The sequence below is a fragment of the Budorcas taxicolor genome, chromosome 11 (assembly GCF_023091745.1).
Source record: "Budorcas taxicolor isolate Tak-1 chromosome 11, Takin1.1, whole genome shotgun sequence".
Classification (NCBI taxonomy): Eukaryota; Metazoa; Chordata; class Mammalia; order Artiodactyla; family Bovidae; genus Budorcas; species Budorcas taxicolor.
In genome coordinates, this window is record NC_068920.1 from 46,127,523 (window position 1) to 46,142,910 (window position 15,388).

Consider the following 15,388-nt stretch of genomic DNA (forward strand, 5'->3'; position numbering starts at 1 on the left):
GTGACTCTCCTCTTTGGCTTAGGTGGAGCTGGGTGGAAAGTAACTATAAAGAAACCAGAAACCTTCCCATATGTCCACCTTGTATGGTCATTAAAGATGAAGTCAGTAACTCTCAATCTTGGCTGCACAGAAGCATCACCTGGAGCCTTTACAGACTCTGGTACCCGGTCCACACCGCAGAATATTCAAATCGAAACCTTTAAAGAGGACACCTGGTGCTGATGCGTTGTTTCCTTTACGTTCTGAAGACGGGACCTGTATGCAGCCCAGCTGAGAATGACTGGATTAACGGAGACTTTCAGTGCCCGGGGAGTGTGAGCATCCTCCTCTTTGAATCATCTTCTGCTCCTTCATCTCCCCCTTTTCTGATCTTGCACAGGATCGTTTTGTATCTGACTTGGTCTTACAGCGTATATCGCAGGTGACTTTGCCTCAGAGTTGAAGAATTTGTTTTCTTCTTCATGTTGAAAAAGACAGAACTCTCTTCTTTTCTCACTTCTGATGTACTGTCTCATCACTCATTTCATGCTTTTATCTTCCTTCCCATATTACTTAACTTCTTTCACCTTTAAGATGTAGAATCTGTAGATTTAAGAAGAATTCTGACTTTTGTATCCCTAGGGATTGCATTTACTAAACCTTCTCAAGCATTGCAGAAGAATCACAGTGGAAATAAAGCTTAAGGAATAAAGAGGGTTCCTAAAAATAGAGCACAATTCATCTATTTCAGTTTAAAAATGCCTTCATAGTTTCCAAGCTTTTTTCTTTAACTCTTAAGCATTTTTAATAAGCTGACTTATGAGCCTTGTTGAAAAATAAATAAAATACACTTGTTTCCATTAAGGGAAGAGATCTTTTTTCCATCTCATTGGTATTATTGAAGGAGACAAAAAGAAGTCCAAAACTTGGCAACGAGCTGCATTATTAGTGACATATTGGTCACAGATGGGCTGGAAAAACTACACTTTCTTCCTGCAATTAGTATTTTAAGTGCCCACAAATTACATATGAAAATCCAGATAGTCCCCTCACCAAAGGGAAGGCTGAAAAATCATGGGCTTTGCAAAATCTTCACTTTTAAAGTTTTCTAAGTGTGTTTTTGGCAGTAGGCAAGTGACACAGGTCGACTTGCTGGTCGGACTTTGAAGGGAGGCAGAGCGCTGGATGATGCCAACGCTGGCCTCCTGTCTTCAGTTCTGCTGTTGCAAGCAAGTGCAGATGCCTGGAGAGACACTTGGCAACGCTTGTGAACTGCAGATGTCCCTTCCTCCACAATTTTTATAATGATCCCGAAGGCAAAACTCAAGAGGTAGAGGGGAACTCTCGTTAGTAATTCTGTTGCTTGAATTTGTAGTCGTTTGAAAGAAGACTATTAGGAATTTAGCCAAATTGTGTTCCAGAAGTTGCCAGAAGTCCTAATAGGACTCTGAGGAGCGTTTTGACAAGCCAGCTCTTGAGACAGTGTTACGATTCACATGGGAGGAGACAGTGTTGGCACCAAAACGTCTCTTGAGGAGTTTTAACAAATGAGTGTAATTCCAGACCTAAGGATTCAGTGGAAGGAAAAGCGATGTTGTAAAGGAAGAAAGGTCAGAAAACATATCTGATGGACATAAAAATAACAATTATAAACTAGGATTTTATTATCAGACTTCTTGAGAATTTTTAACTCACCTCAATAAGAAAACCAGGGAATAACTCCCAGAGGGATGACAAATGCCTCAATTTTCATCGTGTTTAAATTGGTGAGCTAACCAGTTTGAAATGTCACATATATTGAAGTAATATGAAATTGAACAAAAGGGAAAAATTAGAAGGAGAAAAATCAGTACCACCTGATGTAAGAAACTGAATTATGACATGGCAAAAAAAACAGGCATAGCCTAGTTTCCTGACATAGGTAGAAGGTTATCCACTGGCATTTTAAATTCAATAAGAATATGCATTTTCAGATGCTTTGGGGATCTGATGATTCCCAATAAAGCTGCCTTTGAATTAGGAGCTTGTAATGTACTTTTCAGTCCCAAAGCTATTTGGTAATACTGTCAAGGGAATGTCAGTATTGGATGCTAATCCAGTACTGTCTGGTGTCTTATGTACTTCTTGATTTTATAAATTCAAGGCGTCATACATATGGCCTTTAAAAAAGAAACCTGTAAGAAAGACTTAAATTTCTTTTCCTTCTCAAAGTGCCTTGTGCTGTTGTTTCCTTTTTCCCCAGGAAAGTGACAGTCCTGGAGGACCCTGATCAGAATATCCACCTGAAAAACTTATCTCTTCATCAGGCGACCACAGAGGAAGAAGCTCTGAATCTGCTTTTCTTGGGCGACACCAACAGAATGATTGCAGAGGTAATCAGCTTTTCTCTGCAAGCTGTGTTTGCACGCTGTAAGATATAATGGAATCTGGGGGGACAGCAATGACTTTAAAAATAATCTCATCTAAATCCCATGTTTTAGGAAAAGGAAACCTAGAACCAGAGAATTGAGGAGACTTTCTCAAGGTCTTCTAGCTAGTTAATGAGCAGGGACTAAAATCTAGTCTCTTTTAATTTTGTATTTTTAAATTTTCTACAAATTGATTTGCAGCCAGCCCATGACAACTCATCAGAAGTCTTCATTATAGGAATTTTTGCATAATTTTTGCAACTTAAAATTACATAGCTTATTCTTCCTGACCTCCAGTCATCCATATACTAGCATTTGTTTACCTATCCGTGGATTTTCGTGGGTTTAGAGAATTAATGAAGAATTTAGAATAACACATGGAACATAGGAAGTGCTCTATGCATTTGCAGCTCTTGTTGGCAGATCCAGGAACACTGCCATGGTGTGTGGTAGAAGTATACCTCGGTGCAATTTTGGGGATATACTTGTGCTAAAAGCTATTTATTGGTAATCTGACATTCACACCTAACTGGTCACCTATATTTTGCCTTGGAACCATAAGCAGGAGACAGGATTAACCCAGCTGGGTCATGGGCCTCAACCAGTTACTGATTGGAGATGGAGGGTCACAAAAGTCTCATTCAGCGCCACTGCACTGAAAGGAATTAAGTAGCGCTACTGGTGATTCGGGTGGTGGTGGTGTGGAAACGGTGAGCAGCTTCCTGTGATCACAGGCACTTTCCTTTTTAAACCATGCTCCCTGAGTTCCGTGCTCTGCCTTGTCTCTGATGACAAACAATAGCAGAGACGATAAGCTGGGAGGAAAAGTAGCCTGAGAAAGTCTCCCTCAAGTGACTTTCTTTCTGCCCATTTGCACCCCTGGGAATGTACCAGCTTAGGTACAAGATAGATAAATGGGAGATCAGGTAGTGAAAGCACGGTGTTGACATCTGTCATCGTGCTGGGCCCTGAGTTTCTTGTTGTTTCACTGGTTCTGCATCAGTATTTTTCAACAGACTAGCTTAAAAATGTTGATTTTAAGTGCCACATATAATATGGATTTAAGGACCCTTGAATTATCATTTTCACTTAAAGAGAGAGAGCTGTGCCTAGTTTTTAATTTCAGAATATTTTCTGTTGTTTACCGTGTCTTGCATTTGTGTATCGTTTCAACATTTTGCCCATGCAGTCATCCATCGTGCTCATTTGTCACAGTAATTGAAGAGACAGGAATAAAGGCAGATTAAGAAGTAGGGAGTGTAATAATGAAAGATTTAACGTGTTTCACTAAAAATCCTCCTCCTCCATACATAGTGTAATCAACAGCAAACTGAGAGGTACAGACTGTAAATGGGTCCTGCCCACCAACGGAGTATGAAAGAGAAAAATGGTAGGTCATAAGTGCTACTGGAAAACATGAGGTGAAACCTGCCCCTGCCTCTTTGCTGACCGTCTTCCTAAAGTGACTCATCCCGGAGGAGTCTAGGCCTTTTCCTCACAATTCCATACCTTCACCTTGAATGGGTCAGGGAGGGCTCCTGGCCCTGGTTCACCACAGCCCCTGTTAGCGAATAAGCTTGGCCATTTGCACTTTCAAAGTTATGCCTCTAACTTGAGCCAATTGCATCTTTTCAGATTATTGTTGTATAAAGTTTTGAGGACCTTGAGCTTCCTTTGTATAAGCTTTTCTGTTCTACCATCTTACAAAATTCTGACAGTCTTTTCCTATTATTTACCGTTGAGTGTTTCACAATAGTGTAAATAGCTGAAACCTGGAGAAGTCCAATTCTAATAATGCTGGTTGTGCATTACTTTAAAATTTTATTCTTTTTTTTTTTTCCTGTGTGAAGCCTGATTGCTTTTAAACCAAGTCTAATAGGTTTTGGGTGTTTCTGTGCTTGCTTTTATTTTTTTCTTTGGTAATAACTACCATGTTCTATCAAGAACCTACTCAGTAGACTTGTCACTGTCGTGGATACTTCTAGGTATTATTTCTGACTCTCATTTTATAGATGGAAACTAAGGCTCAAAGAGTTAGACTGCTTGCCCAAGGTCGCACTGCTAGTAGGTGGCAGAAGTGGACTTCAGCTCCAAGTCTGACCATTTCTGAAGCTTATGTTATTTCCTTACACCAAATTCATGAGCACGGTAATCAAATTGACACATGTCAGATTTTTCAAGTGAGGATACATTTCTGAATTATTTAAAAAGCATAGCAAGGATGGAACACTTCAGTTTATCTCTTGAATTCATTGAAAGCAAATACATAAAAATATAAACAAAGAATAACTGTCAATCCCGGGAAATACTTTATTATTCAGAGTCTCCAGAGAGGCATGTTTTAGATTACAACTGAACTGTCAGAATGTAATTTGTCAGCAGGCAATGAGCTTACCAGGATAAAAAGAACACACTAATCATTTTTTTTCAGAAGATGAGGTTCCCAATTTCCCATTTACACAGAGAAATCCAGAAGTTGCCGTGGTAACCAAAAAACATTTGCAAAACAAAGCCTGAATATGGAGACCAAAGCAAACCTGCTCTTCCCTTTTAAGTTCTCCTACCAAGAGCCAGAATTGTAAGGAAATGTTATTAAGAGTAGCTTCATCCTCTTCTTATTTTTAGAACCCACTCTTAAATAATTTCTGTAATCCTACCAATGTTTTGAAAAAACCTGATTATGTCCTTGGGGTAGATTTTTTTTTTTTTCCAAAAGTTGATTTGCTATGCCAAAGAGAATAAATATTGTAAAAGCTGAACTGTTTGTGACCCGACGTCAAAGCCCACCAGTAGCAAGTATGACTTCGTACTTTTTGTCTTAGCATTGAAATGTTGCTCTCAATTAATTAAACCTAATTGGGCAAGACATTCTGCATTCAATTGGCGGGCCCTGCACAGTCCCGTTGCTGAGATGATTTGCCCAGCCCCACCCACAGTCTAGAGTACACTGTCCCCAAGTGTGGCCCGAGGATAGCTTGTATCAGGATACCCCATGCTAGCCCAAAGACACAGGATCCCATATCTGATGGACGGATTCATGTTCTCAGCAGTGGAGCACAGGAATATGCATTTTAGCATTTTAAGTATGCTCAGCCTAAATTTGCGGCAGTTCAGGTTTTACTGTTAAGAAGCTGGTGGAAACCCATTCCCAGAAGTATGTGAACAGATCCCTATTCTGTACCCTTGCCAACACCACAAGATTTGAAAGTTCTGCCAATTTGGTAGTCAAAAGAATTTTGTTCTAACTTGCATTTTTGATTACCAAATTCTTTTATACCTTTATTTGCCATCTGCCTTTCTGTTTCTGTTTATTTCTACTTGCTCTTCTGTCAAGACCCAGGTAAAATCCAGGATTTTTTAAACTGCATCTTGACAGAAGCTGTCCTGGATTAACAAAATCAGATGCTCCATCTAGGAGCAATCTCCATTGGTGAAAGTGCCATTTAAATATTCATTTTAGGAAGCCATAGTGTTGCTCAAAGTGAATAATTAGACTGCACGTATGCTAAGTCACTTCAGTTGTGTCTAACTCTTTGTGACCCATGGACTGTAGCCCTCTATAATCCGTATGCAGGTCAGGAAGCAACTGTTAGAACTGGACATGGAGCAACAGACTGGTTCCAAATAGGAAATGGAGTACGTCAAGGCTGTATACTGTCACCCTGCTTATTTAACTTCTATGCAGAGTACATCATGAGAAACGCTGGGCTGGAAGCAGCACAAGCTGGAATCAAGATTGCTGGGAGAAATATCAATAACCTCAGATATGCAGTGACACCACCCTTAAGGCAGAAAGTGAAGAGGAGCTAAAAAGCCTCTTGATGAAAGTGAAAGTGGAGAGTGAAAAAGTTGGCTTAAAGCTCAACATTCAGAAAACGAAGATCATGGCATCCAGTCCCATCACTTCATGGGAAATAGATGGGGAAACAGTGGAAACAGTGTCAGACTTTATTTTGGGGGGCTCCAAATCACTGCAGATGGTGACTGCAGCCATGAAATTAAAAGACGCTTACTCCTTGGAAGAAAAGTTATGACCAACCTAGACAGCATATTAAAAAGCAGAGACATTACTTTGCCAACTAAGGTCCATCTAGTCAAGGCTATGGTTTTTCCTGTGGTCATGTATGGATGTGAGAGTTGGACTGTGAAGAAGGCTGAGTGCCGAAGAATTGATGCTTTTGAACTGTGGTGTTGGAGAAGACTCTTGAGAGTCCCTTGGACTGCAAGGAGATCCAACCAGTCCATTCTAAATGAGATCAGCTCTGGGATTTCTTTGGAAGGAATGATGCTGAAGCTGAAACTCCAGTACTTTGGCCACCTCATTCGAAGAGTTGACTCATTGGAAAAGACTCTGATGCTGGGAGGGATTGGGGGCAGGAGGAGAAGGGGACGACAGAGGATGAGATGGCTGGATGGCATCACAGACTCGATGGATGTGAGTCTGAGTGAACTCTGGGAGTTGGTGATGTACAGGGAGGCCTGACGTGCTGCGATTCATGGGGTCGCAAAGAGTTGGACATGACTGAGCAACTGAACTGAACTGATACTCCTCTTTCCATGGGATTCTCCAGGCAAGAGTACTGGACTGGGTTGCCATGCCCTCCTCCAGGGGCTCTTCCTGACTGAGGGATCAAATCCTGGGTCTGCTACATCTCCGGTGTTGGGAGGCAAGTTCTTTACCACTAGCACCACCTGGGAAGCCCATGATTAAACTAACAAGGCATTATTTTACAAGCAATGTTGGAGAAGAGAGTAGTGTCTGGGAATCCTTTCTACCAAAACTCCACAGTACTGTCTTTAGTGAGTTAAACTGTCTCACCTTATCTAATTCCCATGTTGGAGTCGTAACCCCTAGTACCTCAGAATATGTAGCCTTATTGAGAGATAGTGTCTTTACAGAGGTGATCAACTCAAAATGGGGTCGTTCGTGTGGGCCCTAATCCAACATCCCTGGTACCCTTATAAAGTGGGAAATTTGGAGACAGGCAGATTTAGAGGGAGTGTGCCATGTGAAAATGAGAACAGTCGTCTACAAGCCAAGCAGAAAGGCCTGGGGCAGAGCCTTTACTCACAGTCCTTAGAAGGAATTACCAGCCCTGCCAACACCTCCATTTGGGATGTCTAGCCTTCAGAACTGTAAGATAGCAAATGTCTATTGTTGAAGTTGCCTAGTTTTTGTACTGGAGAACTAACACAGTATCCAAATAACCCTTGGTATAATTTCTTATATGATCATTACCTGGTGTTTCTCTTTACCTTGATAAATTCAAAAGCAATAATATGCTAAATTCCTACATGATGCTAGTGGTAAAGAACCCACCTGCCAATGCAGGAGACATAAAAGACGCCGGTTCAATCCCTGGGTTGGAAAGACATCCTGGAGGAGGGCGTGGCAACCCATTCCAGTATTCTTGCCTGGAGAATCCCATGGACAGAGGAGTCTGGCAGCTACAGTCCATGGGGTCGCAAAGAGCTGGATGCAACTGAAGTGACTTAGTACACACACCATATGCTAAATATATATAGTATGATGGATGGGCTTCCCAGTTGGCACTGGTGGTAAAGAATCTGCGTGCCAGTGCAGGAAACACAAAGAACATGGGTTCGATCCCTGGGTCAGGAAGATCCCTTGGAGAAGGAAATGACAACCTACTCCAGTATTCTTGCCTAGAAAATCCCATGAACAGAGGAGCCTGGTGAGCTACAGTCCATGGGGCTCTAAAGAGTTGGAGAAGACTGAGAGACTGCACACACACATATAGTATAACATTTGGAAAGACACTACAGTTCTCAGCTAGCAACTGTTTAAAACAAGACTATAGTCGTGTTCTGCTGTAGTCTCTCAGCACCTGGCAGCTACGTAGTTGGTCAGTCATTAATTTTTACTTTTTTAATTTACGTGGAGAAGAAGACTTGATGATTTCAAGAGAAAGGGCCTGTAATCCCAGGCCCAGAATTGGGGTGATTTTATGGTACATAGTGCCTCTTGGGGAGTACAGAGGATATCACAGATGACTTTGACATTTTAAAATCTAATTTGTGGTGCTTCAACCCTTTTGGAAGAGGTTACTTTCTAAATAACCAGCCTACCAACAGCATTTATGAGATTTGTAAATTATTTTCCCAGGAGCTCTTAGAGGTCTTTCTGCCTAATTCTTCGGTTGAAATTAAAAAAAAAAAAAAAAGTATACTCAATGTATCTGAGTTGTACTGATGTGTTTTGTAAGTTCTCAGACTTTGCACTCCACCAAACTTTTTTACTGAGTTGTGTGACCTTGTGGAAGTGCAAAGGCAGTTGGGAGACAGGCTGTGAATGGAGTTAGTAGGTTTGTGCAGATACTGGTACTGAAACAGCTGTCATTGGACACGTTGTCTAATAGCATGAGGACAGCACAGGAAGGAAAGAGCGATTTTACTGTGTGATTGTGTTTGTCAACAGCTCTCTAAGCCTCAATCTCCTTGTGTACCATGTGTGAAAAACAAGGGAATTTGGGTTGCAATTAGAGTTCTGGCATCATATTCCACTAGACCATTAGAGAGACAGTGAATAAAACAACCTCACAGATCTTTTTTGGAAAGATTTATTAGTTGTATATAATTAGCAAGTGTACTCCAAGACTTGTAAACCTGGGAAGCTCAAAATATTTGACAAGCTAAATCCATTTCACCCTGCTCTTATTATAATAAGAAGAGCATTCATTTATCATTAACGCTCAATAGACAGCTAGTTCAGTTCAGTTCAGTCGCTCAGTTGTGTCCAACTCTTTGCGACCCCATGAACTGCAGCACGCCAGGCCTCCCTGTCCATCACCAACGGCCAGAGTCTACCCAAACCCATGTCCATTGAGTCGGTGATGCCATCCAACAATTTCACCAGCAGTCATCCCCTTCTCATCCTGCCCTCAATCTTTCCCAGCATCAGGGTCTTTTCCAATGAGTCAGCTCTTCCCATCAGGTGGCCAAAGTATTGGAGTTTCAGCTTCAACATCAGTCCTTCCAATGAACACTCAGGACTGATCTCCTTTATGATGGACTGGTTTGATCTCCTTGCAGTCCAAAGGACTCTCAAGAGTCTTCTCCAACACCACAGTTCAAAAGCATCAATTCTTTGGTGCTCAGCTTTCTTTATAGTCCAACTCTCACATCCATACATGACCACAGGAAAAACGATAGCCTTAACTAGATGGACCTTTGTGGACAAACTAATGTCACTGCTTTTTAATATGCCGTCTTCGTTGGTCATAACTTTTCTTCCAAGGAGTAAGCATCTTTTAATTTCATGGCTGCAGTCACCATCTGCAGTGATTTTGGAGCCCCTCAAAACAAAGTCAGCCACTGTTTCCACTGTTTCCTCATTTATTTGCCATGAAATGATGGGACCGGATGCCATGATCTTAGTTTTCTGAATGTTGAGCTTAAAGCCAACTTTTCCTCTCTCCTCTTTCACTTTCATCAAGAGGCTTTTTAGTTCTTCTCCACTTTCTGCCCTAAGGGTGGTGTCATCTGCATATCTGAGGTTATTGATATTTCTCCCAGCAATCTTGATTCCAGCTTGTGCTTCTTCCAGCCCAGCATTTCTCATGATGTACTCTGCATATAAGTTAAATAAGCAGGGTGACAATATACAGCCTTGACGTACTCCTTTTCCTATTTGGAACTAGTCTGTTGTTCCATGTCCAGTTCTAACTGTTGCTTCCTGACCTGCATACAGGTTTCTCAAGAGGCAGGTCAGATGGTCTGGTATTCCCATCTCTCAGAATTTTCCACAGTTTATTGTGATCTGCACAGTCAAAGGCTTTGGCATAGTCAATAAAGCAGAAGTAGATGTTTTTCTGGAACTCTCTTGCTTTTTTGATGATCCAGCGGATGTTAGCAATTTGATCTCTGGTTCCTCTGTCTTTTCTAAAACCAGCTTGAACACCTGGAAGTTCATGGTTCATGTAATGCTGAAGCCTGGCTTGGAGAATTTTGAGCATTACTTTACTAGCGTGTGAGATGAGTGCAATTGTGTGGTAGTTTGAGCATTCTTTGGCATTGCCTTTCTTTGGGATTGGAATGAGAACTGACCTTTTCCAATTCTGTGGCCACTGCTGAGTTTTCCAAATTTGCTGGCAAATTGAGTGCAGCACTTTCACAGCATCATCTTTCAGGATTTGAAATAGCTCAACTGGAATTCCATCACTTCCACTAGCTTTATTTGTAGTGATGCTTTCTAAGGCCCACTTGACTTCACATTCCAGGTTGTCTGGCTCTAGGTGAATGTGAGTGATCACACCATTGTGATTATCTTGGTCATGAAGATCTTTTTTGTACAGTTTTGTGTATTCTTAACACATCTTCTTAATATCTTCTGCTTCAGTTAGGTCCATACCATTTCTGTCCTTTATCGAGCCCATCTTTGCATGAAATGTTCCCTTGGTATCTCTAATTTTCTTGAAGAGATCTCTAGTCTTTCCCATTCTGTTGTTTTCCTCTATTTCTTTGCATTGATCGCTGAGGAAGGCTTTCTTATCTCTCCTTGCTATTCTTTGGAACTCTGCATTGAAATGGGAATATCTTTCCTTTTCTCCTTTGCTTTTCGCTTCCCTTCTTTTCACAGCTATTTGTAAGGCCTCCCCAGACAGCCATTTTGGTTTTTTGCATTTCTTTTCCTTGGGGATGGTCTTGATTCCTGTCTCCTGTACAATGTCATGAACCTCTGTCCATAGTTCATCAGGCAGTCTGTCTATCAGATCTAGTCCCTTAAATCTATTTTTTACTTCCACTGTATAATCATAAGGGATTTTATTTAGGCAGCTAGAAGCCTTAGCAAAAGATGTGTTGACAATTCTAACTTCTTCTCTAACCTACTGAATATATGTTATTAGGTATAGAAAGAAGAGAACATGAATTTTGAGCCCTTAGTATATCCCAGGCATTTTTCTCCCTCTTTTTTTAATATTTTATATAGTCATTCTTAACTAGTGATTCTGTCTTATAACATCATTTGCATTCTGCTCTCATCTAACCTGATTAATAGTATTGCATGAACCATGAATTTCAAATCTAAAATGTTTATTAAAATAAATGAAGTGGTACAGTGCAGCCATTATTAGAATATTAAAATGTACTTAACCCATATACATAATTAGAGAAACACAATCTTATTGGCTGTAAAAGCTTAGCTCCTGAGTTTCTTCTGATCTTTAAAATTCTGATTTCTGATTAAACAGCAGAAAAAAGCAGCCTTTACTCCCTGTTACTAAAACCCACCAACAATAGTGACAAAAAATGAAAAATAGAAGGGGGAAAGCCATCATCAGTGAAATAAGGAAATAGCCGTAACCCCAAACCATGAGGAAATCTGCCAAATATAATGAAGTTTGAATTATGGCGAGGGAGGTTGTTGAGAGCCAACACATATATCCTCCAACCTCAGGCAGGATATGGTTTCACCTTAAAGAAAGGGTCACAATCTTAAATGCAAATCCAATGATCTTCTGGTTAGAGTGATGAGATCTAAGAACACACGCAAGTAAGATAGAGAAATATTATTTAGATATTCATTCTGCACAATAGAAGGTGAGTCCAAAAGAGTTAGACAGGCCGTTTTTATGGTTAGTAGTCTAGGCTTATGGCCAAGAAAGGTGGCCTTTGGTGAGTGGAATTCAGGGAGTTTGTGACTTAAGAAATTTTACTACCGCAGATCTTCTAGTGCAAAAATTTGAGGAAAGTATATGGTCTCAAGGGCTTCCCTGGTAGCTCAGATGGTAAAGAATCCACCTGCAATGCAGGAGACCCAGGTTAGGTCCCTGAGCCAAGAAGATCCCCTGGAGAAGGGAATGGCTACCCAAGCCAGTATTCTTCCCTGGAGAATTCCATGAACAGAGGAACCTGGCAGGCTACAGTCCATGGGTTGCAAAGAGTTGGACATGACTGAGCAACTAAGTGCGCACACACTTAAAGTTAAGTGTGTGCTCTTAAAGTTAAGAATGAAATGTGCAGAGTAAATCTATGTAATAAACAAAGTGAATTTGAACTCTCTAGGGAAAAGATGGGCATGCTTAAAGATAAAACTATCAGGAGGAAAATAGCTAAAGATCTTTTTATAAATGTGGAGTGTGATGGGGAAAGCAACATACATTTGAAGACTGCTTACATCAGGAAACAAGGTAGTATACGTCATAATCTTAAATATGTTACCTAAATGCAATCTTTGGTTTTAGAAATACCTAAAAACATAGAAAAATTCAAAGAAAAGATTGCAAGACAAGAAGATAAAGGTAAGCTTGAAGAACCTAGAAATGAAAGAGAAGAAAACCATTATAGAGATGAAAGTCCATTAAAAAGCAAAAAATAAAGAAGAAAAGGAGGAGAAGGAAAACAAGGAAGAAGACGAAGAGATGGAAGAGGAGAAGAGGAGGAAATGTGGCTGAAAATAATCAGAGAAACAAAGGAGAAACCAACTGTGAGTAATTAGAAATCCTGAAGAAAAGAATGAGGGCAACAGGAAAAAAACATGAATAAAGAATGAGAGGGAGAGAGAGAAGTTTCCTGAAATCTGGAATTACTTGAATCTGCAGATGAAAAGGACATGCTGTTTCAAATTGAAAGAGCTCTACTCCAAGATAAAATCTACTGAGGCTACTAATTTCCAAAGCTAAATTAAGAACTTTATGAACATCCAGTCAGAAAAACGCAAGCCAACTATGAGTGAAGATTAAAAAAAAAAAGTGTGTACTTGGACTTTTCCACAGCAGTATTCAATGCCAGAAGACAGTGGAACAAGTTCTAAAGCAAGGATATTGTGTCCCGATAATTTTATACCCAGCCAAATTTTCAAATTATCCTTAAAAAGCAAAGACATAAGACAAGTAATTTTAAGCATGTGTGAATTCTGGAAGAGAATGAACCCAGTGATCCTTTCTAAAAATTGCTTGACAGTCAAGTCTAACCAGTTAAGAGATGAACCAAATTAAAGGATGTGGGAACCCAGAAGCATTACAGAAGGTATGGTGGAAAACATTGTATTTATTTAACTGTAGATGTAAAACTAAGCAACTGTGTAAACTGAATATTATACACCTTGAAAATATAAATTAATAATAGATGAGACACAAATTTGGAGTTAGAAAATAGAAGAGGGAGTGGTGTTAGAAGTGAGCTGATTTCCTTATATTGCAAAGCGAGAAAGGAGCTGTTGTTTAGTGACTGAGTGGTGTCTGACACTTTTGTAACCCCCATGGACTGCAGCCTGCCAGGCGCCTCTGTCCATAGGACTTCCCGGGCAAGAATTATAGAGTGGGTTACTATCTCCTTCTCCAGGGGTCTTCCCACTGCAACTCAGGGCTCGAACCCACATTTTCTGTATTGGCAGGTGGATTCTTTACTGCTGAGCCACGAGGGAAGTCCAAGAAAGGAATAGATGCTGTCTAAATATCAACCATATGGTTAAAAACTATAATGACTCAAGTCCTTTAATTCTATGAGCTTTCCTTAATTCTAAAGAGATACTTTTAGAAAAAAAGATATGTGTCTCTTACCATGAAAAAAAATTTTGTTGGAACGTCATCAGTTCCTTCACTTTATTTCTTTTTTCTTCTATTAAATTCAAATAAAATTTAATTTAATAATTTTCAATTAAGAATAGTAAACAACAGTTAGAACTGGGCATGGAACAACAACTTGTTCAAAATTGGGAAAAGAGTATATCGTGGCTGTATATTGCCACCCTGCTTATTTAACTTATATGCAGAGTATATCATGAGAACCGCTAGACTGGAGGAGTGAATGCTAGATGAATCACAAGCTGGAATCAAGATTACTGAAAGAATTATCAACAACCTCAGAGATGCAGATGATACCACTCTAATGGCAGAAAGCAAAGAGGAACTAAAATAGCCTCTTGATAAGGGCAAAAGAGGAGAGTGAAAAAGCTGACTTAAAAGTCAGCATTCAAAAAATGAAGATCATGGCATCTGGTCCCATCACTTTATGGCCAGTAGAAGGGGGAAATGTGGATGTAGTGACAGATTTTCTTTTCTTGGGATCTAAAATCACTGCAGATGGTGACTGTACCCATGAAATAAAAAGACACTTGCTCCTTGGAAGTAAAGCTGTAACAAACCTAGACAGCATATTAAAAAGCAGAGACATCACTTTGCTGACAAAGGTCCATATAGTCAAAGCTGTGGTTTTTCCAGTAGTCATATACAGATGTGAGAGTTCAGTTCAGTCGCTCAGTCGTGTCCGACTCTTTGTGACCCCATGAACCGCGGCACCAGGCCTCCCTGTCCATCACCAACTCCCAGAGTTCACCCAGACTCACGTCCATTGAGTCAGTGATGCCATCCAACCATCTCATCCTCTGTTGTCCCCTTCTCCTCCTGCCCCCAATCCCTCCGAGCATCAGAGTCGTTTCCAATGAGTCAACTCTTTGCATGAGGTGGCCAAAGTACTGGAGTTTCAACCTTAGGATCATTCTTTCCAAAGAAATCCCAGGGCTGATCTCCTTTAGAATGGACTGGTTGGATCTCCTTGCAGTCCAAGGGACTCTCAAGAGTCTTCTCCAACACCACAGTTCAAAAGCATCAATTCTTTGGTGCTCAGCTTTCTTCACAGTCCAACTCTCACATCCATACATGACCACTGGAAACACCATAGCCTTGACTAGATGGACCTTAGTTGGCAAAATAATGTCTGTGCTTTTGAATATGCCATCTAGGTTGGTCATAACTTTTCTTCCAAGGAGTAAGCGTCTTTTAATTTCATGGCTGCAGTCACCATCTGCAGTGATTTGGAGCCCCCCAAAATAAAGTCTGACACTGTTTCCACTGTTTCCCCATCTATTTCCCATGAAGTGATGGGACTGGATGCCATCATCTTCGTTTTCTGAATGTTGAGCTTTAAGCCAACTTTTTCACTTTCCTCTTTCACTTTCATCAAGAGGCTTTTTAGCTCCTCTTCACTTTCTGCCATAAGGGTGGTGGCATCTGCATATCTGAGGTTACTGATATTTCTCC

At 40.5% G+C, this 15,388-nt stretch overlaps 1 protein-coding gene across 1 annotated transcript in view; it reads left to right on the forward strand.

Moving 5' to 3' along the window:
* KIF6 (kinesin family member 6) overlaps window positions 1-15,388 on the forward strand; it is a 417,940-nt gene that overhangs the window by 128,637 nt on the left and 273,915 nt on the right. The window contains exon 6 of the mRNA XM_052648206.1: window positions 2,222-2,351. Coding sequence (XP_052504166.1) covers window positions 2,222-2,351 — 130 coding nt within the window. The remainder of the gene's footprint in view (window positions 1-2,221; window positions 2,352-15,388) is intronic.